The sequence below is a fragment of the Phallusia mammillata genome, chromosome 5 (genome assembly GCF_965637545.1).
Source record: "Phallusia mammillata chromosome 5, kaPhaMamm4.hap1.1, whole genome shotgun sequence".
Lineage (NCBI taxonomy): Eukaryota > Metazoa > Chordata > Ascidiacea > Phlebobranchia > Ascidiidae > Phallusia > Phallusia mammillata.
The window spans coordinates 19,774,652-19,787,427 of NC_137256.1; the positions used below are offsets into that span (position 1 = coordinate 19,774,652).

At 35.5% G+C, this 12,776-nt stretch overlaps 1 protein-coding gene across 2 annotated transcripts; it reads right to left on the bottom strand.

Annotated features, from left to right (window-relative positions):
• Positions 1–330: 330 nt before the first annotated feature.
• On the bottom strand, positions 331–12,486 carry LOC145229374 (ferroptosis suppressor protein 1-like). Of its 2 annotated transcripts, XM_080094698.1 has the most exons (12): positions 12,424–12,486; positions 12,177–12,276; positions 11,868–12,007; positions 6,326–6,434; positions 5,768–5,911; positions 4,800–4,932; positions 4,241–4,459; positions 3,791–3,899; positions 3,088–3,240; positions 2,834–2,934; positions 1,981–2,080; positions 331–1,465 (listed from the first exon to the last, which is right to left on the bottom strand). In XM_080094698.1, exons 4-12 carry the CDS (start codon positions 6,397–6,399, stop codon positions 1,305–1,307), a joined length of 1,194 nt encoding a protein of 397 aa, XP_079950824.1. In that variant the 5' UTR covers positions 6,400–6,434; positions 11,868–12,007; positions 12,177–12,276; positions 12,424–12,486; the 3' UTR covers positions 331–1,304. The 2 variants fall into 2 exon arrangements, with proteins under 2 accessions (XP_079950824.1, XP_079950825.1); XM_080094699.1 differs by lacking the exon at positions 12,177–12,276.
• Positions 12,487–12,776: the final 290 nt, after the last annotated feature.

Consider the following 12,776-nt stretch of genomic DNA (forward strand, 5'->3'; position numbering starts at 1 on the left):
GCAAGCGTGGATTTACCCATAGCCCTTGCATTTTTACTTCAGACAAATGTTTTTACGTTTCTTTTGAGCAACAAAACACGGTGTGGGATGTATCCAAAGAACACATAGCATCAAATATTTTCCTTTAACGCTTATTGTTATGTGTTTAAAACACAACGCGTTTTAATTAATTTAAAGTTTAAATTGCTGCATTTTTTATTAAATTTATAAGTTAGAGCTCTTCTAGCATCAAAACAGACGAGGTGCTTTCAGCAGGCTACTCAAAAATTGGATGCCTTTCTCTTCGTCCTGAAAATAGCTGCAATGTGTAACAGAGCTTAACCATTTCCCTTGAATTAAAGCAGCACTTTTTTCTTGCCATCTTTCAACAACGAGTCCTGGATTGTGCAAATTCATAGTAATTAGTGCAGTTGCAGAATGAATATACTACCATGCATGGAAATAAATCAAAATACAATTTGCGGGAACACAATTTGTTGAATATGATTTAAAACCAGTGGTGGGATTCAGCCGGTTCGCACCGGTTCTATAGAACCGTCCCACGAAATTTTACGAGATCAGCGAACCGGTTAGCATTACTAGTTACTGTCAATAGACTTTTTGTGACAGAACCGGCTTAAAATATGACTTTTGTGATAGAACCGGGTGACAAAAAAATTGAATCCCACCTCTGTTTAAAACCACTTGGGCGGGACAGTGCTCTCTTGATCATCCAGAACAGTTGGGAATCATTTTTTGAAGTTATAGGACACCGAAAATACGGGAAATTAGAATTACACATTTACACTTACAACTTACAAGGAGCGGATAATCAAGAAAGCGCTGTACTGTTACTATTTTATTACAACTTAAAAAAAATCGTTTGTATTTTAGGCTAAAATATTGCAAGTTTCATAAAAGTGTTGGGTTAAAAATTTGGCAGAAAATTTCGAAACAGGTAACAACAGTGAATAAAACCATTGACACTTGAAAGGTAACAGCAAAAACTGAAAATTTTGGTCACAAATTTAGTAAGGTAGTTCATTATGTGCGTCGAATAGGAACATTTCACGATAAACAAACAGTACTATTAACTGCCCTTGAATTTCAGGCAAAATGATTAAAAACAACAATTTTAAAACTAAGCTACAAATGCTGATTATGAAATTATGCAAAAAGTCTAGAGGCACAAAATAATGGTATTTACATTTGATTAAAGTAAGCTAGGATAAAAAATACCCTTCACTTCAAAAAGCACAATTTTTTAATCCCTGATTTACACAAGTATCCTATTTTTATTTAAGGTTTTAAGTTTCCGTATTTCCCTATTTATCTTTTGGGACAGGTTGGGACATTTCCTTCCATATTATTTTCACAAACACGTCCTTGGCTTTTATCATCTTGGCTAGGAAATCACCAAAAACCTTTTTCCCGTTTTGAGCAACACCGCCGTCCCGACCGATAGGCACCACCATGCGAAAAGTGCCTTAAAGGAAAAATAAAGTGTTTATAACGCAAAACATCGAACGATGTACCAATCTAGAAGCCACGGGCAGGATCCGACCGCCGCAATGCAGTATGGCTTGTTGGATAGGTTTTTTAAAAAAAAACATAAGAATCCGGTTAATCGCATGCCGAATTTGTCCGGCTGTTTAATGCACTTAACTTGACTATTTTCTTAACAAATGGTTACGGTTGGAACTTCACTGTGATCCCTACGCAACTAAGCGGTATGCGATTAACCAGATTCTGTATTTACCTAACCTTAAGCAATGTACAAATGTGAAGCTCATTGCAGTCTTCAACTTTTAAACTGTAACGTTCCACTTTTTTTAAAATTGTAACATTCCACTTTTTTCGTATTTCTAGTATGCATTATTGCATCTAACATAGTATTTTTGTTCTAAACCTGGGTTTTGGCTTCTAAACCAAATAGCAAAATTACCGCTTTTAAAATCACTTACAAAACATGTACAATAGAGGTTTAATGATAAAGCATACCTGGGACAAATGGCTCCAACGGTTTTCCCTTAGCAATGTTAATCAAGTTTTCATACATCTGATCCGCTTGGGCTTGAGCTTGTAAAGCAAGTTTACACACCTGAAAAATTAATAAACTTCATTCATTTTATCACTGTTGAAAACAAACATTTATAGACTTCGTTTTTGTTCATCGAGCCAGTATAAATAAGTCATCCGACGTTTCGACGTACAGGGCGTATCATCAGGATAATGTCAGCTACCCAATACAGGCTTTCTTATAACACCAAGAGAGTAAACTTGAGAAAGACACTGACACAAAAACGGATGGTTCCAGGGGGTTCGTGAAGACAAAAAATACAGCAAGTTTCTCCTTTCTACAGAGAGCATCACATAAACTTTACTTTTTGATACATAACCTTTATAGATTTATAAACGGGTACTGGTATTACCAAAAGGTTTCTTTTTCAGTCGACAATCCATTCTCGTTTCCCAACATAGGTTACCCTCACCCCAGACCAGTTTACCCATGACAACGATCCTTGAACCATGAATTGTGGCTTTTACGTTTGGCGCTCCATAACGTTCTAAAGTTAGAACCCAGTTTTAATATATCCGGCGTATGTTTGGCCTTGTCTTTTTTCTCAGTCATATAAAATCTTACTCCAAGCTGTGCGATAGCGTTTGTAGTGTTTATCAATAAAGCGTTCTCCGAAAACCGTTGCGTGGTATGACGTAACATACACGTGACGTCAGAGAGGAGTGCCAGCGTTGTGACAACAAAGAGCGACGTAACAAAGCGCAATACTGCCTATAAGCAATGCTGCGCCGGTAAAACCAAATTTATCAATAACTTAGTGAAGTGTTTACTTACATCCGTGTCGCTGCAGTCGCCGATCGCAAAAATGTCTTCTGTTCCAACAACTTGAAGGTTTTTATCAACTTTTAGTTGGCCTCGAGCATTCATACTATCCGCTAAACACATTGTCTTTAGGGATGCAGAACTAGCAAAGTAGCGCTAGTTACCACAAGTTTGTAAAATCCAACGACGTTTCAATAATGCTATTGTAAATATTATTACAGACAAAATTCGAAAAATACTACTTCAGTGCCAAACAAATTGCTTACCAAGTGATGATTTGTATGCATCAGTATTAATCTTAAGTCCATAACAAGGAATCACAAGATCAGCAACAATCTCTTTACCACTAGATGTCTTTACAACAATATTGTCCGAAGTTTTAAGCACCGGAATGTCAGCAAGATTTGACACTGTTTCGCCTAAGCATATAAGACAATGTTTTTACATTTTAGCTGAAATTAGGTGTATGAGTAAAAGTGTAATAGTTTAGGAACACTATACACATACTTGAAGAGTAATTTAATCATAAACATAACTGCCAATACTGTGTTCTACAGCTTGATTGACAACCTGTACTGATGATGACAACAGCGATTGTTGAAACGTCTGCATAATGTATTCTAGGGCTGATATTAAATAAAGGTTTTTCATTTTTTTTTTCATTTTATTCTAACAGATTTTTTTGGGATACTTGCTGAATTGAATTGTGATCTATACCATTTTAACTGCAATTTCATAAAAATGTCACCAATGTGTTCAAGTAAATTGATTTTTGCACATAGATTATTTGAAATGAATAAAAAAATATTTGATAAATTTTTAAATATTAAAAAAATTCAAATAATCAAATAATTATTTGTATGATAACAGCCCTAATGTATTCTATATACACATGTTTTTTGGCAGTTATATTTATGATTGAATAATAATTTAAAATTTGAACGAAATAGAAAAGGTGTACTTTCGTACCATACATGACTTCAATTTTCCTTTCCTTTAACTTTTCTTGAATTTTAGTGCGAGCTTCAGGCTCAAGCAAACTAGACACCAAAGTATCGCCGTTGTGGACAATGGTCATCTAAAAATAAGTGTACAAATGTCTGAAAAGATTATACTCTTAATGTCCTAATATATGTTTGCACATAGTGCATTTAGGTCTGTTGTTTTCCCTATTAAAATGCAGTTAAAAATGTTTAATGATTTTGGTTAAAAAGTAACAAAAAACTTTGTGATAATAATGTAAAAAATATTTTTTGGTTAATGACAATTACAATTCAAAGTTTTTTCTTATGATTTACCCCCCAAAAATTTTACTCATAATAAGCTAAAGTTTATTAAACAGAACAAAATACTTGTATATTTGTTACAGAAAAAACAGGATGTTTTGCAAAATAAATGAAAAAAATAATGGCAATGTACCTTTTTACCCTCAGGATAGTCTCCAATAATTTCCCCAGCCATCTCGACGCCGACAGCGCCACCCCCAACGATTACAATGTTTTTAGCTTGCTTTATTTCATCTGTGAAATCATTGTACATTTTCATCAGACTTTGAGTCGACATATCAAGTCTACACTTTCCAGGAAAGGGTCCACTGCTCCCTGTGGCAAGAACCAACTGAGTGTAGTTAATTGGTTCCTATGATAAAAAATGTATATTTTTATGAAGTAATTTCACACTTGGGTTATAAGAACACTCAAAAGTAGAATTTTGTTTTTGTCATAAAACACATAAAGTGTATTGCATGACTAGGCATTGTTACACTTTTTCATGTAGTAAAGTTTAACAGTAGCTAAAATTATTTTCAGAGGAAAAAAGATTATTTTAAAAGGACAAGCCAAATACAGCTAAAATGGCATGAAGTTTACAATAATACAACAAGTCTAGCCATGATTAACACATAAATGGTAAATCAGTGTTCTGCAATTCCTTGAACCGAAAATAACAACCGATCAATGAAAGTAAACATAGTACAGACCTTTCCTTCTTCGAGTGAAACTTGTTTGTTGGTAGTGTCAATATCAACAACTTTTCCTTGCAAAAAGTTCGCACCAAAAGTTGGTTCATAAAATATAAAGGTTTTCTTCGCAAAACCTGGTTCCACAGCAGCCCTACAAGCAAAATAGAGAAATAATAGATACACCAGAACTGCTAAGAACTCATATTCTAATAACTAGGGCAAGTTTTTGTTGCACTAAAAACGTGAGAAAGTTGCACTTAATTTCAACAAAAGTTGCAGTAAAAAGTTGCATTTATGCACAAGTTGCATTTATGCATACTTCTTGGAGTTAAAATGACTAGCGGGCTGCAGGTTGGACAATCCCTGCCTTAGACTGTCATCTTAACAGATATCAAGGTTATCGCTTCTTACTTGCAAAATAACGAATGCACTTTTATATAAAACTTTATGCTTGGCTGGGGTTGTTGAACTTCTAGCTTGCAAGCCAATTGTTGCGTCATAGATAACATTGAGATGCAGCTAATCCATCACATAGCTCTTTGTTATGCAAATCAAAGAGAATAGAACCATACTAAAAATAGTTTTATAGCATGTTTTTTAAATCACTCCTTTACATTTTGCGCGATACTTGATAAAAGTTGCACGAAAAATAGAAAAAAGTTGCAAAAAGTTGGAACATAAAATTCCTACAAACAGCTCATAACATCATACTACATAAATTCTGAGTATTTAGGAAGCTGCCGGAAGCTGTATAAAAAGGTGCAAAAGTTGCGGAAAAGGCTGTTTATGTCAATGATTTTTAAACTGTGATTTTTTGTAGGTAACAGATAAATGGAAAAACACCTTCAACATCAAAACAAATCATTCACTCAGAAAAGTGTCTACAATGGTAATTTTTTGCTAAAGTTTAAAACAAACAAAACAATTTTTGTTAAAGAAACACAAGAATTTATACCTCACACAAAAGACTTACTGGTGCAGCTTACCGTAAAGCAGCCATGTTGTGATGAAGAGCATCTCTTTGGTCAATTAGGGTAAAACTGCCCCTTCCTTTAAGCTTGTTTGCCAACCTTGCACCCCCATAACCTCCTCCAACAATCACTACATGTTGATCTTCAGTTAGTCGCTTGCTGCAAAGTAAATTACAGTTTATAAAGACAGCAACAAATGCAGAAACATCACAAATAGTGTACATGCATTTGCAATTTAACATATTTCATTTGTTGCCTCTATAGATAATATTCTTTATTTGTAAAAAAATGTTTTGTGGCAATGAGATTTTAGGTGGAAACACAATAATATACAGCTAAAATAAAACATGTATAATATGACAAAAATACTAGTCTTGCAAATTTAAGTGATGCTAATTTTATACATAAAACAAATAACTAAAAAATATGTTTTGACAGTGTGAACCTTTCAGTTTAGCATAAACCAACTTCCATGTGCAAAAAAAGTATGCACACTAATTTAGATGTAGCATTGTTTTATACCTAAATCACAATTAATAGTTTTGTTATTATTGTCTTTTTTTAATGACTCACCCAATATCTACAAAATATCTGTAACCATACACAGCAGCTCCAACACCCAAACCAATTCCAAGCAATTTCGCCATTACAGCAATTAGTCAATAGTTGCAAACCACAAACCCTGTTGTAAAATGAAAGTTAATGAAACGTGTCTTTAACTTCAGTGCCTTTAAAACTACAGTATGTATAGCTCGCTTTGTTAACAATTTAGGCTTTTATGTGATTCTATGTTGCTAAAATTACAACTTTCTAGGCCTTTTGTAAAGATAATAATCTTTATCTGAAGTGCCAGAGTTGAGCATTTTCTCTTTACTTTTGCAGCATTTGTTGACTTGACCGGCATGAGCCAAAAAAGCAACAGGGGTTGTAACCAAAAATTGCCACTTGCCACTTGCCACCGGTTCAGTGGCAATTGCCACCGGTTCAGTGGCAATTGCCACCGATTCAGTGGCAAGTGTTTCGGTTGTCACCGGTTTCGGTGGCAAGTCGGTTTGGTTTTGGTGACAAGTGCAAAGTAAATCAATTGATACAAATTGTTCCCGATCGTTGACAAGCTATTAAGTCGCAAGTTGCTGTGGAGTGTGGTGTCTTTACCAGGAGCACATGAGATATGGCTTGAAGGAGATATTCTAAGAAGTGGTGTACACAAATGGCATTATTTTATTGGGTATAACGCTAAATTTTTTGGATATAGTTATCATAATTTGTGTGTACTGTGATATGTAAACTTTAAGATCAAACTTATTTTTTATGTTTTTTTGCAATTGTGCTCCTTGTAAACATTATTATTTTTCTTTGTCAATGTGGCTTTTGCAGTATGGATTATAATAAATAAATACAAAATACTTGAATACATTTCGTGAACATTTAGGCAAATTCCTAGGTCAGTGGTTCTTAACCTTTCATGCACTGTACCCCCACCCCCACTTTTGGGCCTCATGGGACCCATAAGTGGTAACCCAGTAAGACTCGTGCCCCCCTAGCAAAAATGTATTTGACAAACTTAACTAAATTAAAAAGACCATAAACCACAAAATAGTCGATTAAATTAGGTTATTTAATCATTTGCAACATATAATTAATTATAAGCTTTAAAATAGAAAAGGGCTCACTGACTTTTAGTGGGTGGTTACATCAAGCGTACACCCATGACTGCCCTAAATACAGCTCCTGGGCCCTGGTTGGAATCCCCTGTCCTAGGCAGATGCACTACAAGCATAAATAAATCATTAATCTTGTTTATTGATGAACTTGCATGAACAAAGAAAATGGGTGCAAATAGGGCATTTATACTTTGGCTGTTGCTCAAGGAGGTGAACAAAATCGTAAGCACATCTAACAAAACAGCAGTAAGAAAAAACATTATGGTTAACGTCTGTGTCACCTTACTGCAAAAACATAATTAAGAGGAAATATAAAGTCCATCTAGTAATTGTCAAATAACATATCATAATGCAGTAACAAACAAAAAGCTTGACAATGCACATAGGCTTGTGTGTGTGCCAGAGGAGGAGAGTGCTTGCTCGACACTTAACTACAAATTTATTACCTATAAACATTTTTCATTAAAGTATCACATGCTAACACATGATGAGTTGGTAATAGATCACAGAACAACTAAACATCCACGTAAGAAAATATGCTTGGGCGATCGCCAAAAGGACCATTAAAATCCAACATGGAAAGAGTAGTGATGGCACAATAGCTAACCATTCAAGTGTAATGAATAAATGTTGGATAGGGTAAAATTCCATAATAATTCACAAAACTATTATCAATCAATACAATATGCTAAAACAATGAAATATATGTAATGCTTGCATTCCATGGACCAGGTTATGTTCAGTTGCAGGTCAACAATATTGTGATGCAAATCAAATGTCCTTAAATCTTATACTAAAATATGCTTCGTAGAGAATCACACATCAATTCTGAAATGATAAATAGAGCCAGCAATTATACAACAGATACAGAGCAATGTAAGTTTCCTTTGTACTAGAACAAAATTTAAGTCTAAGCAAGATAAAAGTCAAAAATTGTCACTAATTAATTGTTGCTTTCACTCTGAGTCTGATTTAGAATGCAACATCATGGTTTCAATTGACAGCCATGGCGAGTAGACACCACGGCTTTAAGTAGCTGCCATGGCCAGTGGGCATCATGGCTTTAAGTAGCAACCTTGGCCAGAAACATATATGGCGAGAATAAGTTCTGCATCAAGTATTTAAATACCAGGTACAGCAACCTTGATATAAATGTCATAAAAGAACAGCTTATTGTGCATCAACATAGGGCAAAACGGTCCTTGCAACCAAGCAACTGCTAAGGGATTCCTTCACACCCACCACAAGGGATTGTGTGCTAATCAGAGGCAGAGCCAACTTTTTCAGCATGGGGTTATCTTTTCAACATGGCCTAACGATTAAAGTGTCTTAACTCTAAAAAGACAACTCTCCACTTCGTTGATGGGTATCAAGACAACTACATGTGATAAATATGTAATTAGTCCCAAACAAAAAGTTGGAATTGACAGTGTTCACAGTACTTGACTCCCTATAACATTAGCAATTGGAAAAAAAGTAACATAACATGTTTGGCATAGCTTGCTAAAAAAAATACATTTCACCAACTTACATGTTGCTGTCTCAATGAACATAATCGTCTGAGTGTTTGTCTATTTCCACTTTTGCATGTATTTTCATGCTCCTGTGAGACTTTATGTCAGAGAGTTTTTGTATGGTTAAAATCAAATGTTTATGAGATTACTTTTCCATGTTTGAAAGCAAGGTTAAGTCCTTTTACAGATTGAATTAATCTCATTTTCTTAATCTCATTTTCAACTGTCAGCTAAGTCAGGCTCACAATTGTTATGAATTAAGTAGAAATTTCAGCCATTGAAATTTGTAGACTTGTTGTTTTCAACGATTTCAATCTGACCAATTCACAATGGCGGGATTATTCCATGAACACATGCAAATTCGTTGCAAACTAACGACGATGTTAAGTTCAGTAAAAAGGTGTTCGTTTAACTGTTCGTTCGGTAATAAGCGAACTTTTCATTCAGTGGCTACCGAACCTTCAGTGGCAACCAAACCTTCAGTGGCAACCGAACCTTCAGTGGCAAGTCTCATCCGATCGGAACGTTCAGTGGCAAGTCTCATCCGATCTGAACGTTCAGTGGCAAGTCTCTTTGAGTTTGAACACGTCCAGTCATAGAAACCAAATACATTTGACAGACGCAATCATCTACATTATATATACTCATCAAAAAAATTAGCATGCAGAATTTTTCTTTTTCACCTCACCAAAACTCAATCTGAGAGTTTTATTCGCATTATAATCGTCCACGAATGGATATTTGCTTGTCTCGGCATCGAGGTTTACATCTCTTGCCGTTGAGACATTTAACACATTTACTTGCCCCTTGCCAACCAGACTTGTCTACAAAACTTGCCACTTGCCAACAATACTTGCCACTTGCCAACAACGCTTGCCACTTGCCAACAACGCTTGCCACTTGCCAACAACGCTTGCCACTTGCCAACAAGACTTGCCACCAACACTTGCCACTTGCCAACAACGCTTGCCACTTGCCACAAAAATTTCTTGCTTGCCACCGGATTGAGTGGCAACCGTGGCAAGTGGCAATTTTTGGTTACGACCCTCACTCCAAAAAAGACATTTTCCTTTTTCTTTTGCTCTCTTTTTTACGCTTCACCTCACTTTCAAAAAAAGAAAAAAAGCAGGTCACGTAGCGCTCTTCTGTAATCGCTGTCTAAAAACAAGATCCCAAAGCGATTGCTTACAAAAAAACCTACATGAAAGCTGTTTTTTTCAATCAAACCTGTGGCCCAATTAAGTCTTCGAAGCAACAGTTTCTTCCGAATCTGTTAAAACTCTCCAAGACGACTTTGCAATGCGAAAGAACGAAGTTTCGCCGCATGTTTTCTGCAACGGACCGTGTTCTGAACGAAAATTTGTTAAAAAGACCAAAAAACTTATTTTCCTTTGAAACAGAAAAAGTTCTTGTTTTTTTGAAAATTACACCTAATTTCAAAACGATTAGGTTTATACCTATTTCTTTTATACTCAGATACACCCATAAGCAATGGCATCCACTTTTGCGACGAAATTTCGTACAAACTGTACGACGCTGTTTGTGGGAGTTACCTAGCATCGAAACTTGTCCCAGGAACACACGGAAGTATATTGGACCAATCGTCTTTGTGCACATTAGTTTGCCTTTGGTTAGACTTAATTATCATGTTTTTTTCTGTGTTTGGTAGCGGAATCAAATTAATCGCACAGAAATAGCGTTATTTCGTTCCGTTATGAAACACGTTTTCGTGTGTAAAGGTTTATAGACGAAATTCGGTTACGAAAGTGCTGAATCGTAGTTTAATTTCATTTTTCACCAGCAATCTGTCAAACTTTAGTAGCAAAGTAGCCTAATGCCTGAGAGACCGACTTGATGCCCCTAGCCGTTGTGTAGCCTACTATTATTTAACTTCAAGTAGAGGGTATAACACAGTGGTCGACAATCCCAAGGTTTTTCATGGCACGCCAACCGATTTGCCTGTTTATATTGTAGTAACAATTTAACCTGTTACACTGCTAGTTTATAGTTTTTATCATGCAATTGTCTTAAAATTCAGCCTTTCATGAACAAAACACTCTGATTTGTCTTTATTATTGATATCTGCTGGCACGAACCACTATTATTTTGAAAAACGTTGGAACACGAGGTTATTAACACACGGAAACAACAAGTAATGGCATGCGTCGCCTGAAAGGTTGCCGACCCCTGGTATAACAGAAGAAAAACTCATTCATCAAACGGACTGATTGCCAGTAGTAGCAACGGTTTAAAAACTTTAAATGTTTTCATATTTCTTCTTGTTTTCCTGATGACCTGTTCTTGGATTATACTTAAATGAAGATCAACATTGTCACTCTTGTTCTTAACATTGCATGTGGTATTTCCACCTTCTGCATACATGAGAATAAAACAGTTTATTAACTAAGTTTTTTCCCTATTGACTAAAACTAAATGGAAATTTATTAAACCTGCAATTAAAAGTTAAAAAAAATATAGATCTTTCAAATTTCGGCATGTTTCATATTCGATTCCAGGTTTCCAACCTTGAAATTTCCCCCAAAAAAGTGTTTTGCAAAATGTCCAAGAGAATAGGCCTATAGCTTCCCCAAAACCTGAAAAACAAAGGACAACCCCAACAAAGATATGCTCTCTTTCTAGCATTACAAAAAAAATGAGTTTTATCAAAGCAAAATTTTCAAAATACCTGAATACCAACTTTTTTTCATAGCTCCTCAATTTTTTTCCTTTCATATCAAAACATACCCAACATTCTGACATGAAAAAATCCTGTATATTCCCTGTAGCCTACTACATGCAATTCCGACGTTTGGCAGTTAACATGATAAAACCGAAGAGTAATAAATAAACATACAATATGGCAACGTATAGCGTAAATAGTTAGACAAACTGATACCAAAGGCACAACGCAGACAGAGTTAAGATTACTTACCCTACCTTGTTAAGCACAAGTAACGCTTTCACAGTTCCACAATTCCGGTTGATGATGGACAGTCTTATACGTTAACATGCATGTTTAAATTTGAGGTTGTCAGCAAGTGAAAGAACAATTAAAGGTTGTAGGATTCCGAGGAAATCTAAAACAGAGGGGAGGAATCAAATCAAAATAGTTAAAAAGACGCTAACATGCAATTAAACGAAAAAGACGATAAGAATATAAAACATGTTGTGTGGAATAATCCAAACAGTAAGCTATCAAACGCTGTTTTGCCTAAACGCCGAAGTGATAAGGTAGAAATTACTTACATGACAAGCATGTACTAGTTACAGGAAAAAGGTGTCCGAAAGTTGATTCAAACTTCGCAAACTGAAAAGAACTCAGTGAACCAAATAGTCTGCCACATAACTGCAAATAATTTTACTTTGTACAATAAGGTAACATTCCGGTATCAGTAACTACTTTATTTGATAACTACTGTATTGTGCTTTTCACTCGATTTTTAGAACAAGGAAGACCAACAAAGTAACAACCCGATAAAACGTATAGGTATACCTTGCAAACTTCGCCAGTTCTCCACCTCAGCAGGCTTTCACCTTCACAAGCCTGAAGTGACTTTTTGCAAGGCAAGATTTGACGCGTTTTAGAATACGCTTTGATTGGACGTGACGTCAAGAGATTTGTCAAGCGTGTCGGATGGTTATTTTTTTATTGAACCAGGCTGGCTGAACTTATTACTTTTATTTCAAATAGATTAAATAGATGTTAACCAATGGGAACCTGTGTACTGATTCCACAGGAAACCAATTGATAAATGTGTAAGTTACATTTGGACACAGATGTCTTTTTATAAGTTGGGCAATTAGCACAGTCAAATTTTAGGGTAGAGCTACTAACACTGAGCTTTG